Genomic DNA, 12889 nt, shown 5'->3' with positions numbered 1-12889 from the left:
CCCAAGTAATGCATGCGACTTATGTGATGTCTTCTGCTGCTGTAACATTGCAAATTTCCCCATTGCGGGACTAATAAAGGACTTCTTATCTTATCTTATCTTATCTTAATTAGAGCTATATATATATATTCTTCAAAGCTCTTCTACTGGCTCCCCATTCAGACCCCTTGAGAGAGCTCATTACATCTACAAAACTATTTAGCATTTTTTCTCCATCATATTTATAAGTACATTCCAGGTCAGCTTTGGGTCAAATAAAAAAAACAGATATCCGAATATGTGCTTACCTGATCTAATTGTTCCCCATTTTTAAACCAGCCTCTCTTATCTTTTTTCTATTAAAAGATCATTACTTTAGTTTTTTCCACTAAAAAACCTAAATCCCCATGAATATGAACATTTCTATACCATCCTGATTGCATTTTGTATCTTTCCGTGGATTAAGAGGGGCGCATCAACTGAAAATGCATATTTTGAGTTACTTGTCACAGATAAACAAACAGATATAATTAAGAGACCAGGGCCTTTAAAAGAATAAACACGCACAGCTATCATAATACAAATTAGATAGCAAGTAGCTTCGTTAAGTTACATTGGGTTGCCAGGTTAAGTAGAATATTTACACTTAATGTACACTGACATTTACGCTAATCACTCACAGACAAGATATCTGCAAACAGAAATATTTGTAAAGCATTTATGATTTATTTGTTGTTTTAATGTTCTTTGTTGTTAAGTAAATCACATTTTTTGAATTATTTATTGTTTTACATAGCTTTAACTAACTAGTTATAATATAATTCAAATTAAGTTTAATGCAAATATCAATATTCCAGATTCAAGATCCAAAAGTTTACTGTCCAATTTAATGGAAATGTATATTTCACTGGTGTATGGTACACACAAAAAAAAAATAGAATACACTACATAAGAAAACGTGATATATTACCTGGAATAAAATGCCAGATAAATCCAAAACACTGTATGGTAACAGTAGTAAAATATTGATATGTACCAATTCATATAAGAAACCATCCACACAGCAGAGGAAAGAGATTTTTCATGTGGTCAGACGCATAACTGGCAACCCCAGTCAGTCAGAGTGCATGCAGCACTGTGCAGCAGCAGCAGCAGCAGCAGACTTCCCGCAGGGATCCCGGGATTAAACACACTGCTGTTTAGATGGCTCACAGAAAGGAGTAACTTAACGAACGGTGCTGCAAACACTCCGTGGTCATCCACAAAGTGTCTCGGGGCACAAACTGTGACATTATGGAACAAGAATTTGAAGACATTGATTCGTCAGGGAGATGGCAAAACCTTTACAATGTAAGTCCGGACACAGGGCCTCTCGTGTTTCTATGACGATCAGTTGCTAACTTACTTAGCTAGCTAAGTTGGTAGCTAGTCGGTTAGACACCTTTTTAATCGGTATATTGTAACTTTTAGCTTCATGGGTTACACATTACAGTGTGTCAACTTAAAGACTACAAAACATGGTGCTAATGTTGTATGTGGGGATGAGCACATAGCAAAAACGAATGGAGAAACTGGCAGTCCGCGTTCCCAGCGGCTTACTTCCGTAGCTACAAAGCTTGTCGTTACAGAACGTGCAGTAGCACAGTCTTCATAGTTGAGCTCAGTTAGCTAATGCTCGCTGACGCTAGCAGACGTCAGCTGCAGTTTCTGGGAATTCATGAGGACTTCCAGAGAAGGCGCATGTGCTCTACCACCAGCTGTTCAAAGGGACCCAATTTTTAACGTTTCTGTTCCCGTTTAACTCGGGCTCTGACCCCGCTAGTAACTGGAAGATAACATGGAACTGAAGATATTTCGTGGCCACCAGTTAATCTGTTCAGAAGTAACAGAAGCACAGTTATGCTACAGCATAAATAATACATTTATACATTAATATTTATTATTAAACCTGTTAATTTAGCCAGATAACTCAATGGAGAAGTCGAAAGTTAAATCGAAACACATTTCAAATGGTTAAGTTTGTATATGCTGAGAAGTGGATTTTTTCACTCATGTCTAAATGTTGAAACAATTCTGATGCGTGATAAGTTTTTTTTTGCTCAGTGGAACAGTTTCTGTTGATCTGTCATTTAGAAAGAAAGAGATAACAAAGTTGCTGTCCAGCAGAGGCTGGGAGATCATCTTTACCCGCATCCTGTACACACAATGGAAAACAATTATTGTAAAAACAATATCATACAACAATATAATATAGTAGTTTGACAAATGAAAGCCAAGCAGAACAGTACATGTCAGCACAGATGACACAAATTACATACTGTATAAGATACCTTTATTTCTCAGCTTGATAATTAAATGAATGTTGTCTCTGTAACTTGTCAGGCAGGAGGCATATATCATCTGTATGCATTGGTGTGTTAATGATATGTCTCTCATTTACGTTGCTGACATAAAAAGAAACTACTAACTGTCAGTTTGTTTTCTTGTCGCCAACAGGAGATCCGTAACCAAGCCAGCGAATATCCTTACAAAGTGGCAAAACTCCCAGTGAATCGGAATTTGAACCGTTACAGAGATGTCAGCCCATGTGAGTCTTATGATAAATAAGGTTGTTAGTGAAAGTTTGCATTATTGCGAATGATGTCTATTTTTTCTGTCATCTCTCATCTGCTTTCAGACGATCACAGTCGAGTAAAACTTGAAAACTCTGAGAATGACTACATCAATGCAAGTTTAGTTATGATGGAAGAAGCCCAAAGAGCTTACATTCTGTCTCAGGTATGGTGCCAGATAGACAATATAAATTACACCATCTGCATTAATATACAGTAGATTAAAGAAGCCTGTGGATCACTTGAAGAAGAGTGAGCAAGATGTCACTTTAATGTTCAGTGATCTTTTTGTTAATTTACTTTTCTTTCTTGAGCGTCTTCAGGGGCCTTTGAGGAATACTTGTGGTCATTTCTGGCTGATGGTTTGGGAGCAGTGTTGCAAAGCTGTTATAATGCTCAACAGAGTCATTGAAAAGGGATCTGTGAGTACACATTGCTACCTGCTAATCATTCATTTACCACATTCCCCTTTCTGTTTTATTTAAAAGTTCTGGATGACATGTTTCAAGGTGTCAAATTGAGACCAACATTAGCTCTAGAAGTTTCTACAACATAGCATACTTATTCAATGTTAGTTTCTCTGTAGGAAGTAGGGGTGGGCGATATATCGAATATACTCGATGTATCGCGGCTTGTACCACGTGCGATGTATAAAATGACGAGAGTTATAAAATGAAGTATACGAGAGTTCAGAGACGGTTATTGATAGTTTGTTCATATTCTTGGTGAACGCTGAACCGAACAAATCAGTTTACAAATGATGAACATGAGCGGCATTCACTCATCACGCAAGAGTTGAAGTTCACACACACACACACACACACACACACACACACACACACACACACACACACACACACACACACACACACACACACACACACACACACACACACACACACACACACACACACCGGGGCTCCGCCCAATACACTCACTCACTGTGAGCTGAGAGGCACGTTCACGTGAAGCATCCGGTCAGTGACTTTGTTGAAGAACAGTAGAAACAAACGGTGATCTGAAGGCATGCACCGACATTTATATTCGACTCGAAACGAGGTAATTTACACCATGTTTTAAGCTTAAATGTCCGCTGATATCTTCCAATAAAGTGCATTCAGGGACCGTCGGAAATGCTAATGGCCGCTAGCTTAGCCACTTCCTGTGGACTTTTATGAATTTAACATTTGTACTGTGATTTTAGAGGAGATTTCAAAATATCGAAATATATATGAAAAATATTGCGATATTTGTTCTAGGCCATATCGCCCAGCCCCAGAAGGAAAGTATGCTTTTTTGCTTTCTCACTGAGAGTTAAATGAGAAGATAAACATAAGTTTCATGTTGGTCCATTATACAGTATTTGAAACTAGAGCCAGCAGCCAGAGTTTGCTTGAATTAGTTCAGTATAAAGACTGCTAACTGGGATCAAAAGCTTGCCTGACTATGTCTAAAGGTCACATTCAAAAACATGTTGTATTTATTATTTTAAGAATAAATCTGACAAATTGAGGACTAGGGCAAGAGTACTTCTTCCAGCTATGGTGACAGCAAGAAAACAAATTAATGTGTTTGCAAAAATGTTGAATTTTCTCTGTGGAAGAGGACCTGTTCCTGATGTAGATATAAAAGGTTCATTCTAAGGTAACAAAAAACATCATTATAAATATTATTTTCTATTTCTGCATTCCTTAGCTCCCCTATATGCTTTACACTGGTCCTTTTTAAATTTACCCCAAAGTTTAGCTTTAGCTTAATATTTGAAGGTTTTTTAGGGCTGGGCAGTATCCAATTTTTGAAAAACATATTTTGCCATTATACATGGTATTATCAAAAAATCTCATTTTAGAGAGCTGTCAATTACTGCTATACCATTTCCCACCATAGGTGGCTGCAGTGCTTCAACTGCACTTAAGTGCCTAACTCGGATTTTCCATCTTATGTTACACACATTTTTTTATGTTGCATGTAATTTGTTAAGTATTTTAAGGTGTATTTCTTGTATGAAAGGTGCTATACAAATAAAGTTTATTATTATTGTCGGCAACAAAAATGTAATACATATTCCAGTTTTATTATTACCAACATCAGAAATGGAATAGCAAACTCATCAACATTAACATTAGCAATTAAACACAAATATAACGCTTGAACACCATTGCTTCTTTCAAATATTTCAGATGACTGTTTTTACCTTGTTACCTCTCAGCCCTATTGCTTTCTAGGCACTGTTTAGGACTGTGACTGGTGGAAACAAGCTACCAATGACTATGTAGCATAGTAATACAGTAATAATTTAGAGGACAAGTAACATAATCACATGTGTTGTTGCTATGCACAGCACATTCCTTAAATCTGTCAACGGTATTTTGGTATTAAATAAGAGTGATGCGCTAAATTCAATGCAGCTAACCGGCAATGCTTCAGTCATCACACCTTCCATGTGTCTTAATATCCAAAACTGATTTAACTGATTCTGTCTTTGCAGGAAAAGTGTGCACAGTACTGGCCCACCTCAGAGGAGCTACAGATGTCTTTTACAGACACAGGGTTTGTTGTCAGGCTAATTTCAGAGGAGGACCAATCCTATTTCACAATCCGATTGCTGGAACTGCAAAACACAAAGGTGAGCATGGGAGGGAAACAGTTCGATAATGTAAATGTTTTAGAATCTGTATTGGTCAAGGATTTTGTCTGGTGAAAAGTGCTGTGTGTCTAGTTAATGAAAATTCTAGTCCAGCACTAAGATAATTAAGCTCAGTTGGAGCTAAACGTTCAGACCATTACTTAACCTGTTCTGCACACGCTCCAGACCAACATTTTACATTGGTCGCACTGTTGCACCTAACTTTTTCATTTTGGTGAACCAGCACATAAATCCGGTGCACCTACAATTTATCACTATGCCTACTGGCATCGCAAAATTACACTTATTATACCTTTTCTTGACAGTTGACATATACAATGGGGATTTTTTAACTGTGGCTGGGTATCGCTACTGATTTCCCAAAACTATTTAATTCTGATTCACAGGGTCTAGATTCGATTCGATATCGATTCAGTTAAGGATATTTCATTGTACAATACCAATTCTGCTTGGATATAAAATAGATTCTCAGAGAACTAAAGCTCGAAATATGGAAACCTCTAACTTGGTGCATTATTAAGAAATATTAAGGTAGGACTGTCATGACAACAGATTTTGTTGGATGATATTTTGTTCCAGACATTATTGTGATAAATGATATTGTCATCACTTTTAAACCATTTTCAACCATATTAAAATAATAATATAGCATAATCATGCAAGTACACCCTTTTAAAAATGTTAAAATATCCTAAATATATAAAACGTACATAAAATAAACCACACACAACCAAAATTATAAATAGAAGGGATTCTTTGGCTCTGTTAACAAAAATTGCTCTTGAATATATATATATATATATATATATATATATATATATATACACACACACACTCACCGGCTCACTTTATTAGGTACACCTTGCCCCACACCATTACACCACCACCACCAGCCTGAACCGTTGATACAAGGCAGGATGGATCCATGCTTTCATGTTTACGCCAAATTCTGACTCCACCATCTGAATGTCGCAGCTGAAATCGAGACTCATCAGACCAGGCAACGTTTTTCCAATCTTCTATTGTCCAATTTTGGTGAGCCTGTGCGAATCGTAGCCTCAGTTTCCTGTTCTTAGCTGACAGGAGTGGCACCCGGTGTGGTCTTCTGCTGCTGTAGCCCATCTGCTTCAAGGTTCGACAGTTTGTGCGTTCAGAGATAGTATTCTGCATACCTTGGTTGTAACGAGTGGTTATTTGAGTTACTGTTGCCTTTCTATCATCTGGAACCACTCTGCCCATTCTCCTCTGACCTCTGACATCAACAAGGCATTTTCGTCCACACAACTGTCGCTCACTGGATATTTTCTCTTTTTCGGACCATTCTCTGTAAACCCTAGAGATGGTTATGCGTGAAAATCCCAGTAGATCAGCAGTTTTTGAAATACTCAGACCAGCCCGTCTGGCACGGTGAGTGTATAGACGGGTCTATATATATATGATTTAGATGAGATTTTAACTTTGTATTGTATTAGGTTAGTATTACAGCGTTTCCTCTAGGTGTGTGTGTGTGTGTGTGTGTGTGTGTGTGTGTGTGTGTGTGTGTGTGTGTGTGTGTGTGTGTGTGTGTGTGTGTGTGTGTGTGTGTGTGTGTGTGTGTGTGTGTGTGTGTGTGTGTGTGTGTGTGTGTGTGCCCTTCTATGTCAGTCTTCACACACAAACTGACCATCACATTTATTACAATAGATGTCAGATAATGAATCCGGATCATTCCGGTCACTTATACACTGATGTCCTGGCTGTGCGACTTTTTTTCAATGTGTTTAAATAACACATACTCAAGTAGTGAGTAAATCAAACAAATACAAAAGTAGACCTTCAGTACTGTTCAGATTCTAATAACTTGTGATTAGTGTTGGTGGTTATTGTTAAAGTGTTAAGTGAGCGCAGGTATGGAGGGAGGACACAGAGACGGGAGACTCTGACACGGTACAAACTAGTACCATTGTTCTGCTCTGATCCTGAAGCAGTGGCGCTAATCTTTTGTCATTAGTGGTCCGTCATGGAAAGCCTGTATTAAACATTTTTTTCTCCACTCCAAAAATACACGTTCATGTTGCTGAACTATCCTCTCATATCTCTACATCACTATCCATTTGTCTGAGTGAGTGGGTGGGGGGCGGGGCTGGCCCGGGTGTGAGTCATATACATTGATCATATACAGAAACAGACCAGCTCAACATTTTGTGCACCGGTGCGACCAAGGAAATCTTTTTGTCGCACTTCACAGCACGTGTGACCTGTTCCAGCATCTAAGTCTAAATGTGTGGAGATAATAAATACTGTGATTTCATGTTTATGTGTGTGATGTTTTTTCGTGACAAATCACCCCAGTCAGTCAGAACTCCGTCATGCCCAACACCATATGTTTTCTGCCACAGACAGGGGAGTCGAGGGAGGTCTACCACTTTCATTACACCACATGGCCTGACTTTGGTGTCCCAGAATCTCCTGCCTCTTTCCTCAACTTCCTCCTCAAGGTTCGGGAATCTGGCTCGCTGAGTCCGGAGCATGGGCCCTCAGTGGTGCACTGCAGCGCTGGCATTGGACGCTCTGGTACCTTTGCCTTGGTGGACACGTGCCTGGTCCTGGTGAGAACTGGGATGGTCAACGTCACCAAATGCAGCCAACCTTAAAAGGAAACATTACCTGATATCAAAGTTAAGAGTTAAAACGCTACTCAAAATTTTCAATTATTGGCAGAATAATTCGAAAAGTAGAAAATCTTGGAAATACTGATTGTTCTTGTATTGGCCTAAAGTACACATTTTCTGTCGTCACATTTGCATATCCACAATATGATACGTGGCAGCTGATAAAGCAAGATGACCATAAATACGTTAAGTCCTGATATAACAGCATCGGATAGTTGTCAAAATCATCAAATTAAGAGATTTGGATGAAGTATAGAACTTGTATTGTAAACAGACCTTGAAAGTGACAGCAGAAAGGGAACGAGACTGCGGTGGAAGAGTAACAGATTCTTCACTTGAGTAAAAGTAGCAATACAGCAATGTAAACATACTTCAATACAAGTCCTGCACTCAAACTCCTACTAAACCAACATTGTTCAAGTAAAAGTACCAAAGTAAAAGTTCACAGAAAAATGTCCCCTGTGGCCGAAACCATATCATATTATTTATACTATCATTTATAGTCCTGAACGCACTGTTGTCTAGATCGACAATGTCAATAACATTGAGCTCCAGCTGACGCTGCAGCCGCTGCTGCTACAGAGCGCTGGTCGCCTGTTTATTAAAAGTTTATTAACATTTATTTTGAGTCCAAATCACACCAAATGCGTCAGCATATCTTTGGGCCTTTAACAATACACATGCCAAGTGTGAAGGCAATAAGACAAACGGTTCTTGAGATATGTGTGCCACATACAAAAAAACTGACAGATTTCTAGAATTTGTACATAGTATTTGTTTTAGTTTTTTTCTGATGCATCAAAAGAAAAGTCGCTTATTAACAATTTTAAATTGATCCAAACAAATGGTATGTGTCTCTGTCAAAGGGATAGTTCACCGAAAAATTTAAATTCACTCTATCTACTCAGCACTATGCCAATGGAGGGGTGGGTAAAGTGTTTGAGTCCACAAAACACTTCTGGAGTCTCAGGTGTAAACAGCGTTGCAGCCGGATCTAATAGAATTGAGGTAAATGGAACCCCTTCTTCAGACGTAATTAAAAACAAGAGAAAAAACATAAAATGCCTCCATACTGCTTGTGTGAATGTCATCTAAGTGGCCGCAAGCCCCTTCATTCATATTCGACTGGAAACAGCGTCATTTACAACATATTTTTAGACTAAATGTCCTCTGATAGCGTCCTCGGAGGCGTGTTCACGTACCCTCGGGCACACGGAACACCTCACTCTCGGCCAAGGGTAAGCGGGGTACGCGTTAGTGTGGCTTCGTGCACTGGCTTCACCACTTCCGGTAGGGACTATTTGGCTTAAAACATGGTGTAAATGACGCCCTGTCGAATATGAATGTCGGGGCTTGCATGACACTTGAATGACACCACACGAGCAGTATGGAGGCATGTTGTGTTTTTTTCTGTTTTATTACGTCTGAAGAAGATATCCCCTCGGCTGAATCACTGTTTACCCCTGAGACTCCCAAAGTGTTTTGTGGACTGAAACACTTCACCCACCCCATAGGCATAGTGGTGAGTAGATAATGAGTGAATTTTCTTTTTTTGGTGAACTATCCCTTTATTCTGTCTGATAGTCTTTTGGTATTAAGTAAAAAACAAAAACATCTTTCCACTTGTCTTCTTCTCAACATGTTGATCTGGTTTGCAGATGGACAGATGTAAGAGTCGGTCTTCAGTGGACATACAGAAGGTGCTGCTGGACATGAGGGAATACCGTAATGGGTCTGATCCAGACCCCTGACCAGCTTCGCTTTTCCTACATGGCGGTCATAGAGGGAGCCAAAATCATCCTGACGGATAACTCAGCTGCACAGGTAGCTCAATAAATAGAATATAAAATTATATATTTTTTAGTTCTCAACTGTTACAAAAAAGCTGTGTTGTTACAGTGCAGCTTAAGATTTTGCCAGAGAAGATTTAAATTAAATATTAATAAAATAACAATCTATGTATTTTGTATCTTTTATTCATGTGTATTTGCATTTCTGTAAGTTTAGGTTTCCTTAATTTAAGTCTTTCCATAAATTGAAAATATGTAAAAAACAGAGATGAATGTGGTCATCAAATGATTCTGTTAACAAGTGTAGAGGAAGTTAAAATCTTGGGCATTCAAAAGTATATTCATGGCTTGTCACAGTGAACAGATGAAGTGTCGTCTTTCTCGCTGTCAGAAGTTGGTAGTTGGGAGAAAACTTGTGTGTTTGTGTCTCGTCCCCTGTAGCAAAACAAGCAGAGACTACTATCTAAATCTGCCCCCTACTTGGAGTCAGATCTGCCCCTCTCGCCCCCTCCGCCACCTCGCACCTAGACCTCACCTCAATGACAGCAGGCCCAATGGCCAGCCAACATCTTATGTGGAGCTGCAGGCCCCCTCAGGAGACCACCTGCTGCCAACAGAGCCAGACAGCCATGACCACAATGTGGAAGACCTCTCTGGGCAGTAAGTAATACAGCTCTGTACTTTTTGAAGTGAATTTTGTCAAGTCATTTGTGGAGAAAAGACACAGTTGTCTGTTGTTGGTTTGGACTCCTCATTGTGCACAGTGTTACCATCCAAGCACAGTTTAAAAGCTTCATTCTAATCATTGCACCTTGAGACAACTTTTTGTCCCAAGAAAATCAGATTCTAACCCTCCTGTCCTTCTGACGGGTTCATTTGTCATTCTTATGTAAAAATATTTGAATCATCCGGCATGTAGTGCTTTGTGGGGATTTGCTTTTAACCCTGTTGTGTTCTGACCTCTTCCTCTTAATTGCCGTTTATTTTAGTCTCAGAAAGCGACACCGTGAGGAAAGGATTGCCAGCACTGCGCAGAAGGTCCTGCAGATGAAACAGAGACTGACCGACTCGGAAGAGAAAACGATGAGAAGTGGCTGTACTGGAGGCCCGTGCTGCTTAACGTCGGGTGCTGGGCGCAGCTTTGGCTGTCAGCCTACTGGTTTGCTGGATTCTACTCCCAGTGAAACACTCGGGGTCACTTAAAACTGACTTATTTTGCACCAGTACCTGGGGTTAGGTACTTCTCTAAGCAGATTTAGATGATAAGATGTGCATATCTGAGGGTATTTATTTCTTTAAGGTCAAAATGCGGGAGCGCTGGATCAAATGAGCTTGTGTATATTTTTCATGTAACATCTAAACAAAAGTAGTAACATCTCAGGATCTCGTTGCCAGCACGATGATTTATTTTCCTTTCCTCTTTGTCACTGTTGATGAATGTACTGTATCATAGCAAATTGCTTTGAAGAAACCTACTTGAGGTGCAGTAAAGACAAAAAAAATATTCTGACAGATTATTTTTGCATTTTTATTTGCTATAGTCAGATGTGTGCTTGATCATGGTGGACATGTTTTAACATTTTGCATTTCAAACTGAGTTCTGTTGACTGTCTTATCCTACCATTAGATATGTTGGATGATCCTTTCCCTTTGACATTAGCCATGGGAGTTTTTTTTTCTTAAGAGAATCACATTTCATGCATGCATTTTAAAGGTTCACCAGACAACCACTTGTTCTTCCATTTACATTTAGCAGCGAATCGCAATATGTTTCAGACTCTGCTAGAATGTTCACCTTTCATTTTCTGTAAACAAGCACATGTTTCCCCTTCAGTTTTGGTTGTCACATGGGTCATTGTGACTATCTAGTCCCTCACAGCTTAATGTGTGTATTCACCCACTGGATGGGTTCATGTTTGTTCAGGTTATCTCACTTTCGGAAACCAAAGCAAAGCTGTCCAGTTTTATTAAAATACCAGCCAAGCAAGCTGTTTATTTGTACTCCCTTTACGTGTAATGTGTTTTCTATTGGATCTTTGACATAACTGACACCTGCATTGCAAAATGATATTGGTCACAGCACCTTTGCATTGCATGTGACTTTTTAATTTGAACCCATGATCTAGCCAAGTTTTCAATTGACTGGGACCAATGTAAAGCTATAATAGTGTTATTTAGGAGTTGGAGCAGAGCATCTTGGATTGAATTCTAAGTTAGGTGAGAGTGATGGCAAACATGTCTTCACCTATTTGTTTGCTTGTTTGAGATAGCTTTTAATGTGCCTTGAAGTTGGCGAAGTGTGTGCTCCAAGGTTTCTTTAGCATGATCAGTACAGAAAATGGATTATGTGAGCTGTTGTTTCAACATTACATTAACTGTTTTGCAGTAGCCAGAGGTGTGATATAATAAATTGTATTGGAGTTGATTGCACACCAAATGTGACATTAGCATGTGCTGACTCCTGAGATGTAGCAATTTGTTGGTGATTGGCTGGTTTGGACATTGGCACTGTTTGGACATGACTTTGACTCAGTGTTCATTTAGCCCAGAAAAGATCAGTTTGACCATAACATTCCATTCATTCTTGTTTTCCTTTAACAATTTCAGGGGAGATTTGTACATTGCTGAGCTGCAATTAGAACATGACAGATGTTGTGTTGAGAAAAGAAAACATGAAATGCAGATTAAAATAAAACATTAATCTTTTTTTTAAACCAAAGTCTGCTTGTCTGTGTGTATTTTTCCTTGAATTCTGTGTCAGTAAAGCAGCTCCAGTGTCCACCCACAGCTCACCCCAGTCCCCATCCCTCCATAATTGCATTCTGGCCATGAGCTAAATCAATGCAGTCAGACTGAAGGTCTCTCACTGTGGATTCCAGGAATTGATTCAATATTTCAAGAAGAGGCCTTGCTCATATTGACCACTTCAGTAATTTTATTTTCTTTTGTCTGCAGTGGTGTTTTTGGAGGAGGAAGTACCTGTTGTAGTTGTGTAGTCCACTAAAAGAAACAAGATTTATTTTTCTTGAATACTACAGAAATTATAACCATATAAACCGTATGTTTTAATTTAAGAAAGAGTAGAAAATAATTAATAGTATTAGGTTGATTTCAGATAAATACTGAAACAGGTACATTGATCTTATAGGCCTATTGATACAAACTACAAATTGTACTACAATAGGGTCCTGTATTGGTTGTCGCAGACGA

General features: G+C 39.0%; 1 protein-coding gene across 1 annotated transcript; it reads left to right on the top strand.

Annotated features, from left to right (window-relative positions):
* The first annotated feature begins 1083 nt into the window (after positions 1 to 1083).
* ptpn2a (protein tyrosine phosphatase non-receptor type 2a) lies at positions 1084 to 12398 on the top strand. Its single transcript, XM_034611654.1, is given in 13 exon segments — positions 1084 to 1329; positions 2476 to 2566; positions 2657 to 2757; positions 2915 to 3013; positions 5080 to 5217; positions 7617 to 7826; positions 9548 to 9616; positions 9618 to 9713; positions 10121 to 10201; positions 10203 to 10339; positions 10669 to 10759; positions 10762 to 10809; positions 10812 to 12398. Coding segments are annotated over 13 exon segments (1323 nt in total). The 5' UTR covers positions 1084 to 1272; the 3' UTR covers positions 10917 to 12398.
* The last annotated feature ends 491 nt before the right edge of the window (positions 12399 to 12889 follow it).

Source organism: Hippoglossus hippoglossus, chromosome 16, assembly GCF_009819705.1.
Source record: "Hippoglossus hippoglossus isolate fHipHip1 chromosome 16, fHipHip1.pri, whole genome shotgun sequence".
Classification (NCBI taxonomy): Eukaryota; Metazoa; Chordata; class Actinopteri; order Pleuronectiformes; family Pleuronectidae; genus Hippoglossus; species Hippoglossus hippoglossus.
This window is presented reverse-complemented; position numbering and strand designations above follow the sequence as displayed.